The sequence below is a fragment of the Buteo buteo genome, chromosome 17 (assembly GCF_964188355.1).
Source record: "Buteo buteo chromosome 17, bButBut1.hap1.1, whole genome shotgun sequence".
Taxonomy (NCBI): domain Eukaryota; kingdom Metazoa; phylum Chordata; class Aves; order Accipitriformes; family Accipitridae; genus Buteo; species Buteo buteo.
The window spans coordinates 27608310-27630377 of record NC_134187.1 but is presented as its reverse complement, the minus strand read 5'-3'; the positions used below and the strand labels follow the sequence as shown (position 1 = coordinate 27630377).

General features: G+C 39.8%; 2 protein-coding genes across 18 annotated transcripts in view; both read left to right on the top strand.

Annotated features, from left to right (window-relative positions):
- DST (dystonin) overlaps nt 1–22068 on the top strand; it is a 307609-nt gene that overhangs the window by 222355 nt on the left and 63186 nt on the right. For all 17 annotated transcript variants that reach the window (XM_075049328.1, XM_075049347.1, XM_075049329.1 and 14 more), the window contains 7 exons: nt 832–961; nt 2536–2735; nt 4162–4657; nt 5630–7104; nt 17208–17369; nt 18497–18667; nt 19923–20089. In XM_075049328.1, coding sequence (XP_074905429.1) covers nt 832–961; nt 2536–2735; nt 4162–4657; nt 5630–7104; nt 17208–17369; nt 18497–18667; nt 19923–20089 — 2801 coding nt within the window. The remainder of the gene's footprint in view (nt 1–831; nt 962–2535; nt 2736–4161; nt 4658–5629; nt 7105–17207; nt 17370–18496; nt 18668–19922; nt 20090–22068) is intronic.
- Nucleotides 12562–14973, top strand: LOC142041122 (uncharacterized). Its single transcript, XM_075049763.1, has 2 exons — nt 12562–13000; nt 13677–14973. The coding sequence occupies exon 2, from the start codon at nt 13678–13680 to the stop codon at nt 14971–14973; it is 1296 nt and encodes a 431-aa protein (XP_074905864.1). The 5' UTR covers nt 12562–13000; nt 13677.

The window sequence follows — 22068 nt, the reverse complement described above, 5'->3', positions numbered from 1 at the left end:
ATGACCATCTTGCCCCCGGTGTAGTAACAGAAGAGTGTTCACAGATAGTTGGAAAACTGAGCTGAGTGCTCAGGCAAGAGTCATCCTTCTGATGCAGTTGGACCTTTTACTAAAAGTTCTAAATCAAGCATAGTTTATTCAGTGTTTTATGTTAGTGGGTTTGGGGTATTTAAAAGGCAGCTCAGTGGGGCAAGCTTTGTTACTTAGAATATTCATGTAAGAGCCCTTTGCCAGGCATATAAGGACTGTTCACTTCTGTCTATAAGAACAGCATGAATTAGGAATTGCTGGGACATGTCAGTCTCCTGCTGCGTCTACACTTTAAGCTGTGGTGCTCTTTAAACTATAGTTCCAGATGATCTAGAAGAAGCAGTCTATCTGTGATAGCAGGACTTCCATTGAGGTAAATGAGGCCACACCACACTCCTCTCTGTTGGTGTTAGCTGGGTTATTTCTGCTGTGAACTGTACTGTGCGTTAGTCAGTTTGCCTTCTATACAAGAACAGATTCCAAGAGTATGTGAATATGATGGGACCTAGTGGATCTTATTTATCTGAATTCTTCTAGTTCTGTCACTGTTCAAATTAAACAATAATGGTTATTATTAATATAGATTAAATCTGTCAGGTTATCTCTTAAAAAAAAAAAAAAAAAAAGACCAGCAACATATGCCATTACAAAGTGTTTTGAGATTCATAGCAGAAAAATAGTATGTAAGTGTTAGATATTTATTGTTTATCTTCATGCTTGGCATCTCAGTATTATGGACTTCAAACTTTACACTTTACCGTTCTTCTTTAGTCTCTTTTTTTTTATCACTTGAATTTGCAGCTTTTTGAAACTGAATTAAAGCAAAGTGCAAATAAAGTGCAGGAACTAAAGGACAAAGTGACAGAGCTATTGGAGAAGAACCCCGACTCTCCTGAGGCATCCAAGTGGAGACAAATGTTGGATAAAATAGGTACTTAAGTAAAGCTGTATTACAGCTCAGACTGATTTGGAAGTTGTTTTATTATGAGGCTTTTGATGTTAGCAATCACTGGTATTTTTAATATCTTGTTCCCTCTTACCCCTTAAATTCTGTGGAAATAACTCCCTTTACAAGAGTGTAGGTCTAGAACAATTCCACTGATGTCCATGGGCTTTGAATTTATATCAGTGCAATTGAGAGAGGCTATAGCTTGACTCCCTGTTTCAGAGGGCTTTATCTTTTTCACAGTGTGCAGCTAAAACCTGATTGGTCAGTTACTGCTCCAGATAAATATGTTGTTCTTATTACAAAATAAATTAAGTTAATTCTAATTTCATGTAAAGAACAGTTTGAGTTGTTGGTAATGCTCTTCTGCATGTTTTTTCCCATGCATTAGTGACTTCTGTCATTTTGTGGTTTTGATGGCTTTTTGCCATTTTCTAAAACTGACTCCATAAATTTTGTCAAAAAAAATTTGGAAATTACCATATGTGGACAATAGATTTTGAGATACTGTAGTGCATAATTGTCATGAGCTTTTGAAAGTTCTTCTTAGGTTTGTCATATTTTAAATAAATCATAGGTCAATCTTGCTTCATACTGCTAGGAATTTCTATCGCTACACCAACAGTAGTTTTAAAGATGAGAATTTTTCTGATCTGTCCTGTTTGTAAGTGAAACTCTGAAAAGTTTAAGTAGCAGGTAAGGTCTCCGAGAGAACTTGAGTAGTGTTGAAAGGGAATTAATATGGAATGAGCAGAGTTCAAAGACAGTGAAGTGGCAAAAGAAACTGAGAAAACATGGATTAAATTCAGGGACAAGGAGAGTTAGCAAAATATCAGAGCTGACTGAGCAAGCACTGACAGTACCACAGAGGGAAGGGAGAAGTTACAGGATCGTAAGACTCCATGGCTGCATTGGAAGCCACTTGCTACAAGTGGAAGAGACCATAGATTGGCCTATGTGCGAACCTAAGCTCACACAGCACTTTTGAAATACCTGTGTGCAGAAGTATTCTCATTGCCTGTCATTAGGTACCTGCTTTAGATGTCTAAATGAGGCAAATCTTCACAGGCTCTTAATACAGACATTTGAAAGAGGTGTGCTCCTTCAGAGGGCTGTTCAGATTAGCCTAAATTAGGGCTTCTGCTCAGCCTTGGAAAGGTATCTGTTTCTTTTTAGGGAATAAGCAGCAAGATTTGTATCTAAATCAGGCACCTAAGTTATAACTGAGTACAGCCCTTTGGCTTTTACATCATTTGAGGCTGAAGTCTGAACTTGGTGGTATTTCATTTAGTAATATTCTAATCCAATTTTATTACGTGTTGCATATTCATTGCTCTAAAAATTCCACACATGGCTATGCTAAACTGCAGACCTTCATCCAAGTGTAAATGGATCTGACTGATAAAAGATGTATTTGCCGAGTCACTGCAATAAGGCATCTGGAGTTAATCAGCAAGAAGCCTTATGAGAAAGCTCTGTTTATGATTCATATATAGCCTGCTGTCTGACAGCCAATCTGCTAGAAGGTGCATGCAATATGTTAACATTATCATTGTTAGATTCCAAATGGAAAGAGCTCAATCAAGTTACATCTGAGAGACAACAAAAACTGGAGGAGTCCTCAAATTACCTGACCCAGTTCCAGACAGCAGAAGCTCAGCTAAAGCACTGGCTTGTAGAAAAGGAGCTAATGGTCAGCGTGCTGGGACCACTGTCAATTGATCCTAATATGCTGAGTACACAAAAGCAACAGGTTCAGGTGAGTAGTGCCAACATGCATTACTGATTTAAGTTTCCTCTGCTTTTTTGCTATTAGCAAAGTAGTATTTTGCATCTAGATAGAGTACAGCACAGTTAGTATGAGGCATTTACATGTGTTTATCAGCAAGTATCAGCTTAAGTCATACTTGACTACATAATTACAAGAAGAAATTACAAGACTGAAAAGAGATCAGAACAGCTAAAGGAAAAAAACGTTGAGGAGATACTGATCCTCTGATACATTCTTTTGTTTGACCATGGGTAACTCTGTAGTCAAATGAAAATGTTCCTTTAAAGTTTTATTAATTTGAGTGTATATGTAACATTTTATGGTCAGTCCTCATATAAAGTCTATGCTGTAGAACTAGCTTTTTGAGATTTTATTCACTTGACTGTGCCAGTAGATAATAAAAATATGAAGGCAAGTGAAATGCTTTACTGTGAATAGATACAGGGCCAAGAGTGTGAAAGACAGAAGAAATAGTGAAAAAGTGGAGTAGTTTACCTATAGAATAGAGCAAACTACAGGCAAAAGAAACAAAAGTTAAATCAAGGTTGGTGAAATGAGAAATTTTAATTTCAAACATTTCTATTGCTGCCAGTTATTTTAAACTGTGATGAGAAATAACTTTTTTATTTTGCAAAAATATTAAAGCTGGCATATCAATATTCATTAAAATTAAGTGTTTAAAACATGAGCTATGTTCTAATACTAAGTGAAAATGACTTAATATTGTTTTGTAAGTGCTTCAGAAATCTAGACGGCTGGCATAAGACTATCATGTATCACATAACAGTCCTTAAAAGTTAAACCCAATTGACTTAAAAAGAAAGGGTTTGGAATGCTCCATAAAGTAAAACCACGATATCTGTCCCTTCTTGTGCAAGCACTGTGACTTACTGTCAAAAAAAAAATAAAAATACTGGGAACCAGTGATATAAACTATAAAGGTCTTACAGTACACATTCAGTCATTTTGTGAATTATCCAAATATTCTCTGTGCTATAATAATACATTGCAATATTATGTGAGAATACACCTTCTTTGAAGTTCTATCTTAAGACAAATATGGAAACTGTCTAGGAAAGAAGACACTGCTTGAAACTAAACAGCAATTATTTTACTTGGTACTGTTACTTAATTACTGTAGTATTAACAGATTTCATTGTTTACTTGTATCTGCTGATTGAATTTCCATTAGATGATGTGTAAATGAACCTCATTTTTGCTGGTTCTTTGATGTAAATGCTTGGAAACAACACAGTTTATGTGTAGAAGATGCAACTATTTCACTGGCTTTTAAACTTGGAGATTGGTTAATAAGAGAACTTAGCTACAACAAATTCTACTTTGCTTTTGTCAGAAGCACTTTGCTTCTTTTTTTCATGAGGTAAATGCTTTTTAAAATTTCCTTTCTTCCCAGATTCTGCTGAAAGAGTTTGACACCAGAAAGCCACAATATGAGCAGTTAACTATGGCTGGTGAAGGGATTCTGATGAGACCTGGTGAACACCCACCCTCCCATGAAATTGTAAAAGAGCAACTGGCAGCTGTGGCACAAAAATGGGACAGTCTAACTGGCCAGCTGAGGAACAGATGTGACCGAATTGACCAAGCCATTGTAAAAAGCACAGAGTATCAAAGTCTACTCAGAAGTCTATCTGATAAACTAAGTGCATGGGATAGTAAACTAAGCAGCAGCCAGGCTGTGAGTACACAACCTGATGCTGTGAAACAACAACTGGAAATTGCTAGAGAAATGAAGGAGGAAATAGAACAGGAAACGAAGAATATAAATGCAGCTCAAGCTCTTTGTGAAGAGCTGTCAGTACTGGTTGGAGAAGAGTATTTGAAAGCAGAACTTACGAGACAATTAGATGGCATCTTAAAATTGTTTAAGGATATTGAGCAAAAATCAGGTTAGTATTTATTTAAAGAAAAATAGTAACTAAGGCATAAAGTAAAGCATCATAGTCTCCTTTGTCTTTATTGAGATGTTGAATGAGCTGAGTCTAATGCCAGTTCTCTATCCAGTCCAACCCCCAGGCAGTTGTACATTAGAATTTAGGAGAGTACCTTGAAAAGGTAAAAACAATACTTGGGATCTCTAGTAAGTAGTTTAGGAGAGAATTTGAAGCACTGTAGCAGGGCTGCTTTTCTCATCTTTTGCTTCAGGTGCATCTTCTCACTGAATTAGAATATCAAAAGAGGATGCTGTTCATTGAGCTACCTAACTGCATAGGTGCAGAGTGTAAGCCAAAATTGTAATTTTTAGGCAAGCACCAGCTAAAGGCTTGGTGAAACACAGTGGAAATTGCATAAAACTGCTTGTGACAGAAGGGGGCTGGTAGTCTGCAGCCTTCCCTTACCCTGTGAACAACAGAACTTAGCAAGTAATATACTGCAAGCAGTATCATACTTTGTTATCCCTAACAGCCTCAGTTTTAACTTTTTAATTTCTTTGGGTCATGAGGAACTTTAAAAGATCTCCCTAAGAACACATATTGCCTGCAGGCCATGAGTTAGACATTATTAGGCTAGATGACTTAATATTCCCTGTGCTTATACTTCATAACACCATGAAAAATGACTGTGTTTTTTTACCCCTGAAATCTGCCTGAATGGGATTCATGTAGACATGGATTGGCTAAGCTCATCTCATTTGATTCATGTCCAAATGCCTTCACTGTTCTGCTGTAGTATAGGCCCAAGTCTGTCCCTTGCAAGAAACTTGGTTGATTTGGTTGTCTTCCAGTCGAACACAACATACTAAGGACCAGCTTTCCTTACATTAATAATTATTCATAATAGAATCAATATTAATTATTATTTTTTCACTGAATACTAGCAGGTTCTGATAATGAACCTCTGTGCTATCTTCTCTTTTGTAGATAACCATGTTCAGCAGCTTCAATCGGCATATGCCACTTCTCATCAGTTCCAGCAAATGTCTAAGGACTTTCAAGCCTGGCTAGGCAAAAAGAAAGAAGAGCTGAACCAGGCTTGTCCTATATCAGCCAAACTTGATGCCTTGCAATCACTAATTGAAGAACAGAAAGATTTTAAGAAGACCATGACCGATCAGATTTGTTCATATGAAAGAATTGTTGCAGAAGGAGAAAGTATCTTACAGAAGACTCAGGGAGCTGACAAGGCAGCATTACAATCCCAAATTGCCACACTCAGAAGTAACTGGGATGAAATGAATAAGCAGGTAAAAGAAAGGCAAGATAAATTAACAGATTGTCTGGAGAAAGCCCTCAAGTACAAGCAGCATGTAGAAAATCTGCAGCCATGGATAGAGAAGTGCCAAAGCAACCTGTGTGAATTAAAAGTTGGCATAAACCCCGTTGAAATAGAGAATTCTATTGTTCAGGTGAGGGCCTGGCAGAAAGACCTGGATAAACACCATGGGATGGTGGAGCTGTTAAATAATACTGCTGAGAGTTTGCTCAGTGCAAGTCAAACAGATAAAGAAATCGTTCAAGAAGAAACTAAGGTGCTGAATCAGAAAGTGTATGTGGTCACAGAACAATTACATAAGAAGAGAGAGTGTTTGGAGAATATGGCACAAAGGCTGAAACAGTTTCAGGAATCATCCAAGGAAACCGAAAGACAGCTTAAAAGTGCCAGAGAGCATCTGGAAGCTCACGACTCACTTGGACCTCAGTCATTCAGTAACAAACACCTGACGATGATGCAGGCCCAGCAGAAAGCTTTGCAGGCTTTAAGGCCTCATGTTGATTTAGCAAAAAAGCTTGCCCAAGACCTGGTGATAGAAGCTTCTGATTCAGCAGGTGTTTCTGACCTTTTGCTCCAAGCTGAATCTTTGGAGCGAGAATACACTGCAGTGAACCAGCAGGTTGAAGATAGGTGCTCATTCTTAGAGACAAAACTTCAGGGAATCGGCCATTTCCAAAACAGCATCCGAGAGATGTTCTCTCAGTTTGCAGAGTTTGACGATGAACTTGATAGCATGGCTCCAGTGGGGAGAGATCTCAAGGTACTGCAATCACAGAGAGAGGACATAAAAGGTTTCCTGAAAAAGCTGGAGGATCTTATCATGAATAATGAAAATGCTAATAAAAACTGTAAAATTATGCTAGCCACAGAAGCTGAAGCTTCTCCTGATCTTGTTGGTATAAAAAGAGACTTGGAAGCTTTAAATAAACAGTGCAACAAGCTACTAGACAGAGCAAAAGCCAGGGAAGATCAAGTGGAGGGTACTTTTAGCCGTGTTGAGGACTTTTACAGTAAGCTAAAAGAATTTTCCAGTCTGCTTGGGAGAGCCGAAGAACATGAAGAGTCACAAGGTCCTGTTGGAATGGAAACAGAGACTATTAATCAGCAGCTGAATACGTTCAAGGTAGGAAGATTTCTTTCTTATTACTATAAAGTATTTTACCACAATGCAATTTTATTAAATATCGTGACAGGGATTGGTTTAAGTGCAGACCTTGGAGGAGTCTTGTTTCACAGCAGTCAGTTCTATCTGTATGCTCTTTATCTGTTTTAAATGGGGTATCTTCTCATGCTCCAGAGAAGCTTTCCTTTGCTATGGCTTGGCAGACATTGGTAACTTTGCATCCCAGCTCACAGTTCCTGCACCCCAGTTCCCTCTTCACCTCTCTTCACTATCTTGTTTCCTTATGTGATCCGTGTACCTTTTCTGTTTTTGAGAACTCCATTTTGTATCTATTCTGGTGTCTATGTATTGCACAAACTTTCTTCTTCACTGTGGTGTGAATTTTAGACTCCAGTGTTCACATACCAGTTCATAATTCACTTTGCTTACCTGAGTAGTTCAGGTGTTTTCACATGGGTATAGGCTTCAGCATATGTAGGTTTAAGACCTTATGTTTTGCTGTTTTCTGTTCTGATACACTGGCCAGGTGTACCTCACTGAATCCCACCCTCACCTAGAAACATCCTAGTAAGAAGAAATCAAGTAAAGTAAGACCCCTTTTATATTGGGAGTTTACTGTAGCATCCTTATCCAAAATGCCCTTTGGAGCTTCTGTAGGTAGCTTTTTAAAGATGCCAGTTAGCAATCCTTGTCCAGCTCAAAAAAATATATTGCAGTGATAGCCGGTGTTAATTGTGCTTTGGTGCTGAAATGAAGTACAGATACTGGCTTGGTTTAGGTTACAATAAATTAATTTCCAGTGCTCGCTGGAAAGATTTATAAATCCTACAGATGTAAGCAGTGTTCAAAAAGACATCATAAATCTCCTAATGGCTATATAGTAGCACTGGATATTCTGTGCTGGTTTGGTATCATTTCAGTCTAATATTGATTCAAATGTTTGACTTGTACGTTAGTTGCAGTTAATCACAAAAACAAACCTTTGTAACAGGATTTGATAAACCATGCTGTTAAAAAGATGACCTTGGAAAGAAGTCATTACATGCTCGGCCCAACAGAGGGTGCATTTTGCTTGTTTGAACTAAACAGTATTAGAAAGGAAAACTAAAACTGAAAACTTTAATCTGGGAATTTTGGATGCACGTTACTGTGAGTTTTGATTATCTTTCAGAAGGCATAAATAGAGACAAAAATCTTGAACAGTTACATTATGAGGAGATTCCATTAGACTGGGAGGATTAAAATTGTATGCCAGTCTGTCCTAACAAGTCAATCTCAATTTAAAAGAGAAACAAATAGCTTTTCTTTGTATATGGCTAGTAGAACACTTTGGATATCAGAAAATAGGAAAAGCTCCTGCTGTGATTGCTCTTGCTTACGCTGACTGTACAGGATTTCAGTTGTAGCCAATTTGTCATCTCTGACTTTACCACATTTCTTGCATTTTCAAACGTTAGGTGCAGCTTCAGGTCTTTGTTACTATATATATATTTATTTTATTTTATTTTATTTTATTTTATTTCTTTGGCTACAAAGAACAGTGTTTTTAGGGGGAAGCAGCCTGATGAGCAGACAGTAGAAGAATACAGTTCCCTGTGTGTTGTCTTAGCGTTGTACTTCATCAGGGCAGTGGACAAGACACAGCAATCGTACAATTCAGGAGCGAGAGCCTCCTCTGGTCTGTGCAGACCTGTGGGGAAATAATGTCCCTGCAACCTAAGAGCTTGTATGGTAAAAAGACCAAAAAACCTGGAGAGGCATAAAGGAGAATAGTGATAGCAGCATGTTTATTCTATCCAGAAGCCTACTCCAGAATTGTGTTTATATTAGATATTTATAAGCTTAGAAATGTGTTTTGCTCAAAGCAACTAATTTAGGCCATGCTTTTGCTTACGAGTGAAAACACAATGCCATTAAACAGGAGGTGAAAAATGATGAAAAGGTGGAGTTGTTTAGACAAGTGAAAAGCAAATGCAGGAATAAAGAAGCAGAGTGGGGAGCCTTTGCAGAAAGAAAATAGGAAGACCAGAATGTGAAATTTTACAAGGTGAGGGTGGTAGGTAGCAAAGGGATGCTGGTAGCAGGAGGGTCAGAATCAACAATTACTCTCCTAATATTCAGTGTGAGGGCTACTGAGGCACAGCAAAATTACAGTATGTAATGTACCTGTTCATACTCTTTACCCTTCCAGAGGGCAATTTTACCTGAGGCAGCAAACTGTAGGGAGACTGGCTTCCACAAATCTTGCTCTACTCTCAGTTTATTTGCACGTACGCAAACACACACAACCTGAAAATGTGGCTGTGGCCACAAAACCACAGTCTAGCTCCTTATGGCTTAAGTTTCTGTGGTCAAGTACAATCAAATTCTATTCCTCAAGAGTAAAGCAAAAGAGTTGTTCTTTGGTGGATAGATTTATTCACGTGAAATCTTCACTCTCTTCAGGGAAGGATCTTGTGTAATGGACCAGAAGTGGTTCTTGTGGTTTGACCAATTGTTATGTACAAAGAGTTAGAGCTTTGTGCATCTTCTTGGCATGACATTAAAATGCATAGTTATTTAAAAAAAAAACAAAAACAACAAACAGGCTTTGAGTTGTTTTTTATATATATATATAAAAAAATATATGTATACATACACAAACTTGTTTTATTTATATTCCAGCTTTGTAATCCAGTCAGTATATAGTGTTAAATTGACAGTACTTATTTTCAGTGTTAAACTATATTTATTTACAATGCAGATATAAAATTTGCTTTCTGTAAATGAAAATCTCCAGTGGAGTTCAGTTGAAAGTAGAACCATGACTCTTACTTCACAAAGTAAGTGCTCCAGGAAGAGTATAATCAAATGAAGATTTGCCTCAATTAATATAAAACACACAAAATTAATTACTAATTAACTCAGCTTTGTTAGACTTCTTTTTTCCCCAAAGTCTGTATGCAATGCAGATTTGTACTAAAAGGAAATTTCAGTAAATTAGGTCTGTTGAGGTACACCGAGTCTGCTGCCATTCTTCAAAAGCAAGACACAGAAGAATTGTGCAAATGGGCTGAACCGAACGCCCTGAGTTTGGGTAGCCACACAGTGCTAGGATGTTTGCGATAGTAGGAGTATTTGCAGCTAGTTTCTCTCCGAAATAGAGAAAGAAAAATACCAGAAGTTGGATTATTTTACTTCTTGAAACCTTTGCACAATTCTTTGTACGGCCATTAAAAGGCATTCTTCTTAGTAAAAATGACATGGCACTGTTACAGCTTTCATCAGTATATGGTTCATTTGATTTTTGCTTTTATTTTTGGAACAAAATTAGATGTCGTTGTTAGAGGTTGCCATCTAATTGGATTTTATGGGAATTTTTAGCTAGCCTAAGTATTCCTGCCAATGAGCTTGAACTAAGATTTTAATTGGCTTATGTTATAGAATCATAGAGTCGTTTAGGTTGGAAAAGACCATCAAGTCCAACCATTAACCTAGCACTGCCAAGTGCACCACTAAACCTGTCCTTTAAGTGCCACATCTACACGTCTTTTGTTAGTTGTGTAGAGGGTGTCTGTCCTCTGATTTTCATTTTGAAGGCAGATAATGTTGAAAGAATAATCAGAGGTTTCTCTTTATGCTTGATAAGAAACTGAAAGTGTTACATTTCCCGTGCACTGGTTTACAAACCCTGGAATAAGATACTAACCTTCCTTGGGATTTACAACAGTTAGGGTCTGTGTTGAAAAGCAAAGGTAAAATAAGCAACTGTTTAAACTTTTTGTAAGTATTGCATTTGAAAGCGACTGATGTGTCATATGAAAGTCTTCGGTAGATACGGTGAAAAATGGTAAAATATTTTTCAAATGTTAATGAAGTCATTTTGCTGTTGAACAAACACAGACCAATTTCAGTTACATACTTCCCCTGTAAAATGATGCGTCACTCTGAATTCAGTAAGGATCTGTTTGTGGGTGTTTTGGGTGAGAATAACCACGGATGACAGGACCTCAAGAAATGCTTCGCTAATCTTTACCATTATGGTCTATACTCTCAACTAGAGAATCCAGAGGTGAGTATCTTCGTGGCATAATTTAATGTTATGTCTGCTCACCAGAGAGGAGGAAGGTAGAATTTGCCTCGCATGACTGTAGTATTTTGATATGTAGCTGGCTGTATATCAAGTAAATCAAACCAAGAAGTATTTAGTGTGTTTGTATTTCTTGCGTACAGAATTTCTTGCTCGCTATACATGTATTCCTTGCATATTTCTTGCTCGCTGCAGAAAGCTCCAGCTGACCGTAGTTAATGCCCTATGTTAAGTTTTAGCACTAAGTGCCATATGCTGTCCTTAAACTGAGGTCTGAATTGTCACTATAACTGATGGTTGCTGTCACACAAGCAGCGCAGATCTCTGGTCATTACGGGTATGGTTTCTACTGGAGCAGAGCAGCTTGGTCATGACAGCTTCTCCTGCACTGTTGGCGAGACCTGCGGTCTCCCAGCCCTTCAACTACATGATTATGAGCTAGAAGCGTAGGTGCGAAGTGTTGAACAGTACTTAAAAGACGTAAATGTCCAAACCGTGACTCTTTGTCCTGTTAGGCTGTTCTTGTGCCGCTCTAAGTCCCATTAAAAAAGTCTTCCAAATATAGATACTTTTTTCCAACATTTTAATGTTTCTTTTGGTGGGAGTGAGGTTGGCGCTGCCACATTCCTCGGGCAGCAGTTGCTCTGGCAGACAACGCCACCCTCAACTGTTGCCTCAGAGCCAGGAACCAGACTGAAGAGAATCAAAACCGGACGGCAGGTCGCCTTGCGCGTCAAATGGAGTAATGTGTAACTATTCCGAGACCTAATCACTTGAGACGAGTTTGGCGGCTTTTTTTTCTCTAAATAATACACAGGTAAATTTAACTTTCTTGCGGAAGCGTCCATTTAAATGACGGCTTTATCGGACGGGGGTGCTCGGGTTGCGGACAGTGGTTAAAAGCAGTGCCTGCGTTACCGCAATTTCTCTCCGGAAGGCGAGCCGGCCGGAGCGGTGTCGGCTCACCTCACCGAACCGCGCCCTGCCCTTGCCTTCTGTGGGGGCAGCGCCGGCTGAGGGAGCAGGCCTGCCGCCGGCCCTCCTTGCCTCAGCGCCCTGCCCTTGCCTTCTGTGTCGGGGGCAGTCCCGGCTGAGGGAGCAGCCTGCCGCCTGCCTCAGCCGGCTCCTCCAGCGCTAACGAGCGGGCTGAGGCGTGCGTGATGTCACCGCCAGGCGGGCGGCGAGGCCTCCCGCCGCCTGCCCCCCGCCGCCGCCGCCCTGCCCGCCGCCTGCCTGCGGCGCATGGCAGAACGATGAGGGAGAAGTGAAGGCGCGGGCGACTGAGGAGATAAGGAGGAGGCTGCGGCGGCGGGGCGGGGGGGGGGGGGGAAAGCCCCTAGAGCGGCGCTCCGGGAGCGGGTGGGCCGGTAGCAGATGTTGCCTGCAGAGCGAAACGGGGCGTTTCTCGTAGCTCGGCGCTGAGAGGGCGCCGCCGGCCCGCGGGAGAGCGGGGCGAGCCGGAGAGCTGCACTGCTTCGCCGGGCGGGCGGTCGCTGAGGGGAGGGGGGTTTCCCTCCCTCGTCTCCTTGCCAGCTGCGCTTCAGAAATGAGGAGGAAAGAGCGAGGACGGGCTCGCTAGCTGCAGCTTGTAGTCGGAACCTGCCGAGTATAAACCTGCCGTGCCTTCGGGGCGACGTGTCGCACTTGCCTTAAACAGCTCTCCGGGATGGTATTGGGAATATCGGTCTAGAACATTTGTTTTTCGTACCGGCTGCTCGAAGGACATGTTGGCTTGGCTGCGAGAAAGTGATGTTTTCCTGTGGGACTTGTGGAGGCACCACGGAAGAGCCTGATACAAGAGGAGGATAAGCTGCCTTTCGGATCAAGGTTATTTATAGCTAATGCCAAAAAAGTAAAGGGCTGGTTTATTATTCTTACTGCTCTGGATTTAAACACCCCCCCAAGATTTTCTCCGTGCCTTGGTCTGGACCGTACACAGCCACTGTGGATTCTGTGTTTTTAAGCTGCCACACCATGTTTTATTTATAAAGGAGATGGGACTCTGCAAACCAGTTAAATGGATTGCAGTTAAGCCGTCACCTACAGAAGATAATGTGCTGCCTTCTGTAACGCTTGTTCATTTGGAAGGCTTATTCAGGAGATTTCAGATACAGATTCTGACCTGGAAAAATAAATGAAGCCTTCCATGGAGTGTTTGAAATATTTGAGCCACTGCTGGGTTTTGCTATGCTTTGTTTTTCTGTGACATTGGAAGATTTCTGTTACTTTCTTACTGAAGCACTTTGTATTTGCGGGGGGGAGGGGGGGGGACACGGGGACGGGGAGGAGACACCTCACATCCAGGTAAAGTTGCGTTTAAACTGATGCACTGATTATGAATGACCTCAGCCACCTCATAAGTTATGATATGTATTTTGTATCTATGCATCTGATGCTAAGGGCAAGTTTACTATAATTCTTCAGAGTGTTAGTGTTTTTTAAATGGTTCCCCTGTATCCATGAAAAAGGAGATATAGCGGTATACTTGTGCAAATACTTTCAGGATGGGGAAGCCTCTTAGCAGGCCAGACTGTCTACGTCAGAATCCTCCGTGTGTTGGCAAAGGGGAAGAAGATGAAGATCTAAATATTGAGGACTGCTATGTTCCCCAGAGGTCCATCTATGATACTGTGCGGCTGAATGAACAGATTGATTCGGGGTCCAAGGGCAGCCTCTCCTCAAGGCATTTCACGGACCGGACCTTACCCTACAGTCACAGAACACTGGACATCAGCACTTTGTGCTCCAATGGTGCCCTTACTTCTTCCAGTGTTTTTGAGCTCCGAAGCCGTGAAGCGAACAAGTTAGATGAAAAAATGATCTTTGATGCTCTCAAACTGAACAGCGATATAATTCGGACAGCTGGATTACCCAAAGCGAAGTCTCACGCAGAAAAGAAGGAGCATAGGCGATCATGGAGAATGTTTGTTCCACCCAACTTTTCAGATTACACAAATAAAAGTGAAAGCTCCTTTAATGAAACTGCTGATATCTCAGATACAGCTAGATTGGGCAAATGCAAATGGGGTACGAATTCTCTTACTTCAGAAGAGGATGATTCTGGTTTATGTAGCCCTCCAACAGAAAGGGAAGAAAAACAAGATACACTGTTCGCAGAGGAGCAAACTCAAATACAAAGTTTATCTTCTGCAGAAGATATCCATGCAGTAGGTCAGTTCAGACCATATTTCCCAGCAATTTGCAGAGAGCAGCAAACCCCACTGCTTGCAAGCAGTAGTGTCCCTGTGAAAGAAAGCTGCCAATTGGCTTTGCATGACATTTTACCCTCCGGAGAAGTGAAACAAAGCAATGCACAGACATGTGAGACTGATCAGGAAGAGATTGGGGGGAAATACTCTCACTTACAGGGTTTCAAAGAGAAAACTCTGTCACATGAAGATCCTCTTCAAGGTGATGGAAGAAGTATTTCCCTCGACAAAAATGAAGTGGAAAATGCATATGAAGTTCATGAAAAAATTAAAACACGAGTCACAACAGTAGAGGAGGATTATGTGGATGATGAACCTCCTCATATAGATGTTTATTACACAAATGTTGCTGTAAATACTAGTGACTTGGATGTAGCAAAATATGAGATTTTATCTGATACAGGAGAATCCAGTATAGCACGTACAGGCTCGAATGAAATGGCATTTTCTGTCCAACAGCTTGAATTAGATAGTACTGTAAACTGTCCAAAAGCTTTCCCAGGGAGAAGTAAAGGCAATATCTGGACTACTGGAATCCAAGAAACCTTGGATAGAGTCTGCAATGGCCTATTGTCTAACAAGGTAATTTAAAAAAACCCAAAAAACCCACGTAGATTTGTGCAATAGTTGTAATGCAGCCTTAAAGATATTTGCTTAAAGCCTTCTTTAAGTTTCGTTGTTGTTGCAAAAATGTAAAATTTTTTATTAATTTGGCAGATGTAGTAATCAGTATCATTTGCATAGCACACATGGGGTGTCCAAAATAAGTGAGATGGTCAGTATAGAGAATGAATTGGAGGCAAATTCTGAGAGGGATGATGACTTCCAGCTGTGTGGGGCAGGGTTATTTATTGCCCAGCTGGTGCCTGTTACACCCGATGCAGAGTGCCTCATCCTGCACCAGTGTTGGTGCTCAGTGTTTGTACAGAGTGTGGTTCCAGGCAATGCCATTCAAGGGCAGCTACAGCACGTGTTCAGCCTGAGCAGCCTTACTCATCAAGGTATAAGCGACAGTATCAGATCGTTGTGGTTTCCACAGCAGGCAGATTAAAGGCTTGCCGCCTCTTCTGAAAGCCGCCTTTTGCGTTTGCGTGCCAGAAAGCAGATCTGACATTACGGTAGTATTTTACAAGTGCAGGATCTTGCAGCGCTTTGCGAGTGGTGGATGAGGTAAGAGAGTAAGAAGTGAAGCTTTGTAATAAGGAAAGGGTGTTTGTCGGGTCTGTAATTTTTTTCTTCCCACTCTGGTTGAAATCTGAGATGCTTCAAGCTTTGTTGCTAAGTTGTTCTGGTAAACTTTGGCCTCGGCAATAATTGTAATTTATTTTAAGCTTCTCTCCGCAAAGAATGTGTGTGTTTTTAAAGGGCAGATTATGGACATCAGTCCTCTCTGTGGTAGGATGTTGTTCTCAAAAGATGAGGCTTTATGGCACATAAAAGAAGAATTTGTTACTGATTATGCGTGGAAATATTATTCTGCTTCCTCGCTACCCTACAGTCAAGAAAAACACAAGCGTTTTCCTTTTTCTGGGAGCAGCCAGCTGGTTGCACACTCTCAGTTTTCATGTAACCACAGTCTTACAGTATTCAGGTTTTCTGTCCGCAGTAACAAAAATCTTAGGGGTGCTTAATTTATTTTACCCCTCATGTTTTGTGTAGTTGCTTTAGCTTCTAGATTGACTTGTCAAGCTGGTGCAAGCGTGCTCAGCCACTTGAGGTCTGCTGCTTTAAAGGCAATCACTTGGAGACTGTGTTTGGTGCAAAAGGGGAGAGTCACTGGTGTGTTCAAAGTGATCCCTGCTTTTCAGCACACTGAGAAAGGTTACTTTGAATGCACTAAGTGTACACCAAAACTGTTACTGAATGCTGCTATAGAAATAGAAGGATTTAGGGTCAAAAGTTGAGCATTCTTTAGCATTGTTTATTCATTGGTTATTTTTCACTGGCCTGTGTAATTAATTCAGGGTCTTCAGGCCATTTTCTGATCTCATTGACACTGGTGTCAGTGCAGCCTTATGGAGCTGAATACAAATGGAGATTACATTGCTGTTGCTAATGTTAATAATCTGGCTCTCAAAAAGTTTAAATACCTGAAAGAGTAAAATAAAGCAAACAGAAAACTGCTCAAACTGCTGTTTGGGTACGGTCAAAGCCCTGGCAATTTGCAAGAATATTCCTCTGAATGAAAACCCATTCTCCTGGGCATCCGCTGGGATACTGTTTCAGCAGCATCTGTAGTGCCTTCTCCTCGCTTGTTACCATTCTGTTCTCCTAAAAACTACCTTAAAATATCTTTTCCTTCACTGCTTCTTTAACTTAAAACTTTTGCTTTTGTCCTAATTTGGAAAAAAATGCCCAGTTGTCTCTGTGTGTGTTTGTTTATTTGAGGACAACCTAACAATCCTTCTGGCTGTTTTTTTGGTAGATTTTGTAGATCGATAATTAAGCAGAGAGATAAGTTTCTCTGGTCTTGAATTTTTTCCTCTATTAGAAGTTCTTTCTTTTTTCCTACACCCCCATCCCCACCCCCCACCCCCCCTTTCCCCCCTTCTCTCTCTCTCCCTTTCCTTCCTGTCTAAAACTACTCGTGGAAATGTAGATCATTTTCCCTCTATGGTATATTGCATTTAGACTGTTTAGATTGAGTCTATTCTGTTTAGATTTTTTAAAATTTTTTTAGGAAGGTGCTGATGAGAAATGGTTTCCTTTCTTCTAGACACCAATTTTTCAGCAATTTTTTTTTGTTGCATACTGTGATGTAAACACAAATGTAATTTATGTCAGAAGATACAATGTTTCATGTGTGTCTGGGATTTCACCTGCAGGTATTTCAAAAAGAAGAAATTGAACCCCTGCAAGTAAAACAACAGGAGGTAAATTGGTTGGGTCAAGGCCTTATTCAAAGTGCTGCTAAAAGTACCAACATAGAAAATCTTGAACATGACCTTGAAGATGTCAACACACGATGGAAGACTCTTAATAAGAAGGTTATTATTTTGTATACTATTCTGCTTTGGTTGTGTTTTGCTTTTTGATTATTTGCTTGCTGATGTCTTTCAAAATACAGGAAATTAAATATTCACTAAGAATATGAATTATATTACTTTACACAATCACTTTGTTGGTAATTCTGAGGATAAGATTTATATCGCTAGTAGCCAGAGGTATTACTGTCATTTATAAGGTTTTGTCAAGCTTTCTGTAGGTCTGTCCTGGATTTTTATTCAGGAAAGACTCCTCTAGGACTATGTGTTGCTTCCTGCTTAAGCAGAGCAGGTGAGTTTAACTCACTCAAAGAGGTTGGAGTTGTGACACATCCATGGGAAAGGTAGCTATGTCATTTGTAGCCAGCCACTTTCAAGTAGTTCCTCAGTCTTTGTTCACACTTTTTTTCACTGTGTTGTATTCATTCACGTACACTGTTGTACCTGCACAGTGCACAGAGCAGTGATACAGCTCAGTTTTGTGTGACTAGCGGCACGTTTCGTTTGTAGCACCTTAAGGATTGTATTGCTTGAGATGTTGGAAGGCGCCACTGCTTTGGAAAACTGGCTGTAGATGTTTTTCTATGCTTTTGAAGACTCCTCTTCCAGAAGTAGCTGGTGTTGGAAAATGGAAAGTGTGAGAAGTAGAAACAGCACTCATTTTGCTCTGCTCTGTGTTCATGGAGGAGTGATGTAGCAGAACGACAGGCACCTGTGGTTCACCTGTTTGCATTCACCTTTCCTATTTCTTTTTCCCTTTGAAGGGATTATTGCCCCTTATTAAGGGGCTACTTTGGGTTCCTGGCACGGTCTTCCTATAAGGAAAATAAAGACCATCTGAAACACAAGCATCCTGTCAGTATACTTCATAATACTGTAGCTATATAAAACAGGAGTATCTGTTGTAAGGAACTACTAGAGCAGTCTGATTTACTGGGAGTCAACCTCTTTGTTGAATGTCTGTAGCCCCAAGACATCAATGCTAAATTGTGCCATAGTGCTGTTATGAATAGCTATGAAAATGAGAGTATTTGTTAGTGATATTGCCAGATGTCCTACAGATTTTGGCTACTTATTTCACAGAAATAAAAAGAAAAGGTGAGTACAGTTTGATCCTCTACTTTTTTCAGGTTGCCCAGCGTGCTGCGCAATTGCAGGAGGCCCTCCTTCACTGTGGGAGATTTCAGGATGCTCTTGAATCTCTGCTTAGCTGGCTCATTGATACAGAAGACCTTGTGGCTAATCAGAAACCACCATCTGCTGAATTTAAAGTTGTGAAGGCCCAAATACAAGAACAGAAAGTAGGTGAAATGCGTTCAGAATACATCTCCTTCCACTGGATGAATGAGAATAATTTCCCAGTCTTTGGCAAAGCATAAAATCTGTTCAAGTGTTTATGTTACATTGAAGTGTGCTGAGGTGTTTAAAGCAGCCATCTGTTCGATACTCAAGAATCTGTCAAGGGTTGGGAGAAGTGCTTTTCTTCTGGGACATAAGACAGAGTAACGCTGTGCTATCTGAGCTCTGGTTAGAATTATTAACACTATCTGGAAGGGATTGTTAAAGGTCCATTGGAAAAAGAGAAAGCATAAAATCCAGTGTCTGGCCATTTGCAAAGTAGGAAATAAAAACTGGTAAATTTTCATTGTAATAATTCCAAGGTAGTATTGCAGATTATGGACTTAAATACTTGGCTCTTGATCCTGATTGTGATCTGATTGTTGTTGGTAATTAGTTGGAATGATGTTGGGAATTGGCCTGTGCTAATGTAGAAGTGTTGTCAACTTTTGCAAATTTTCATAATGGTTATAGAAAAAAGGACCATAATGTATCTCATGAAACATACAGTCCGTGCAGTTGGACTGTGCGGCCCACTGTCACCCAGAGATTTAATATAAAGTTATGGTCAATACAGGTTGTCATGTTGGGGTATCTGCAGAGATGAAATGTTAATGTTTCCAAGGGCAACTAGAGAATGGAAGAAGGGAGGATTTTAGACAGAGGTGGGTCTTCATGGATAAATTAATTTACTGGACTAGATCAGTGAACTTGATTGTATCTCAAACAAGTGATGAGCCTATTATACAACAGCTTTTTATATCTATTTTCCTATCTCTAATATATATCAGAATTATCTTTGTGTTGTCAAATCTAGAAGGGCATGCAGCTTTGTCAAAAATGTTCCTATAAAATGTATTGGATACTCTAAACAGCTTGTTTCCCTCAATGGTACTAAAAAGAACTTTTTCCTCTATATGTTCAGTCTTTGGCCTGCCACACATCTTTACCCGAGAGAAACCAAGGCATGCATTTGGGCTTGCTGAAACTGTGCTGTTTATACCAAAACAATCGAGAAACTAAAAAGAGTGGCAGGGGTGGGGTGTGTGGGGGGGTGTCTCTTTGATTAGCATTATTCACACTTTCATCACAATATAGGCGTTGCTTTTTCTTTTTTTTCCTTTAACACACTTTCAAGAACTCTTAGCTCCTTCTGGTTTTAAACTTGTGTTATTACAATGTTTCTTAATAACCTGGTGCCTGATTGCTTTCTTGTAGCTTCTCCAGAGGTTGCTGGATGACCGCAAGCCTACTGTTGAGGTAATCAAGCGTGAAGGGGAGAAAATTGCAGAGTCAGCAGAACCTGCTGATAGAGTGAAAATCTTGAAACAGTTGAGTTTCCTGGATAGTCGATGGAGTGCATTGCTCAGTAAAGCTGAAACAAGGTATTTGAAATCCTTTCATGGATTTGAAAAGTGTAGACTTAGCATGTGATAGATGATTCAAAGCAGCATGTGGAACTCTATAGTTCTAATCTAAGTATTATCATTCTTGTTATTACATTATTATGTCTTGATGTTGATATAATTGGTCCTCTGAAGGAAAAGTGGAGAGAAGCGACTTGAACGGACCAAAAGCTTTTAAAAACAGTTTAGCCTAAGATGGTACAATCTGCTGGGATTAACTGCATATGTATCTTCTGAATATTCTATCTATTAGTTCATTAGAATGCAGGTTTCTTGATGCAAGAACCTGTTTTGTTTAGAATCAAGTGCAAATTTTACACGTAACAAGTAATAATGATGTTCCCTTGGAACTCCAAAATCCTGACATGCTGCTACAGAGAGGGGCCACTCAGCTTTTCTTCCCTTTTTCTGTTTGGCGTCATCCATATAATTAGTTTCTAAAACTTAGATCCTCATACTGTCAGTTGCAGATGTACTTATGCAATGTGCTGAGCTCCCTTAGTTCTCAAGAAGAAAAAGGACCATCAAAGTATGTAGATAGAGTCTAGCAACACAGAAAAAACACTGTCTCTTAAAGGTATCGCAGTCCAATTCAAGTTCCAATTAAAAAAAAAAACCCATACACTCAGTATCTGTGTATACACACGCTTAGATTTATGAGTTGTTGTCAACATGTAAAATACCAGGAAAGTTATGAACTGTAAAGTGTCTTTGAAGAAATCTGTGTTGAAAGGGTTGCTGAACGTGTTTTCTGGGTGGAGATTTCAAAAAGGACAGCCTTGTTCACAGTAGAGAGAAGAGTGTGCATAAGTGGTGGCCTGAAAAAGACATATAATTGACAACAAGAAAGGACTTGGAAAGTTGAAGAAAAGAAATTTAAGTGAACAGTGAAGCCTTACAGTGAAGAACAAAGGGATGTGTTGGGATTTGGGTGATTAGAGTAGCATTGAACTCATCTCTGTTGTCTCCTACTCCCTCTGGTAGCCTCTCTTTAGTTTCTTTACTCTGAACCTCTTTTGTTACCTCATACTAATAATATGATTATTTAATTAGCAGAGTCAACCACTAAAAGACCATTATTTCCTTTTTTTTTTTTAATTGAAGGAATCTGACTCATTAGCTGCGTAAATGTTAATGTCATGTTTAATTTAATATTATTCTCTCAGTCTGGTGGTATTTAATTAAAAATCAAATTGCAACTTTTTCTAAGCCATCCGCTAGCTGCAAGCTTGTCTCCATTTTTCTTTCGACAGTCTCTAGAAATGAAGAGGAGATTTAAGGGTGATTTTGAAAACTGTGTGGAGTACTTCACTGAGTGTTCTGTGGCTAAGTGTGTCAAGTCTACCTTGTTTATAAGCCTTGGGATGCACATATGAACATAGCTTTTATCTGGAATGAGATCCCCGCTTGAAAGACAATACTGTGATGTTTTTCATGTAGGGCAAATCTCTCTTAAAAGTCTGCTTGAATGAAATTTGTTCAACAGTGGCTGTAGAGAATACTCTTCCTGTAATCAAGAGCCTTCTCTGAAGTGTAATAATCTGAAACAGAAATGTTTTAGACGCTGTTTTTTTTTTATTTTGGAAGTCAAGTCTCTGTGCTTTATTAACATTGTCTCACTAACTTCATTGAGAGCTTTTATCCAGAACAAGAGAAGCAAAAGTAGAGCCAAATAGTTATGTTCACATCATTGAACAAATGTTTAAAGATATTTTACAATGCTGAGGAAGCATGACAACATGTTCTCGTTCAGTAAGGCCTTTGCCTAACTTTAAAACATGTATAATAGTCAAGGGAATGTAACTTCATGCTTAAAGACAGCTAGAAACTTGGGAACTATCCTAATTGGGTATAAAACAATGTTTTGCTGAATTGAGTGCTAGATTATTTTTAGCAAAAATTATATGAATGAAGTTATATTCTTTTTATTTGCAAAACTGGCATATTAGCTAAAAGAG

Coding starts and splice junctions, on each gene's coding strand:
- LOC142041122 (XM_075049763.1), top strand. CDS start 13,678: ATGGGGAAGCCTCTTAGCAGGCCAGACTGTCTACGTCAGAATCCTCCG.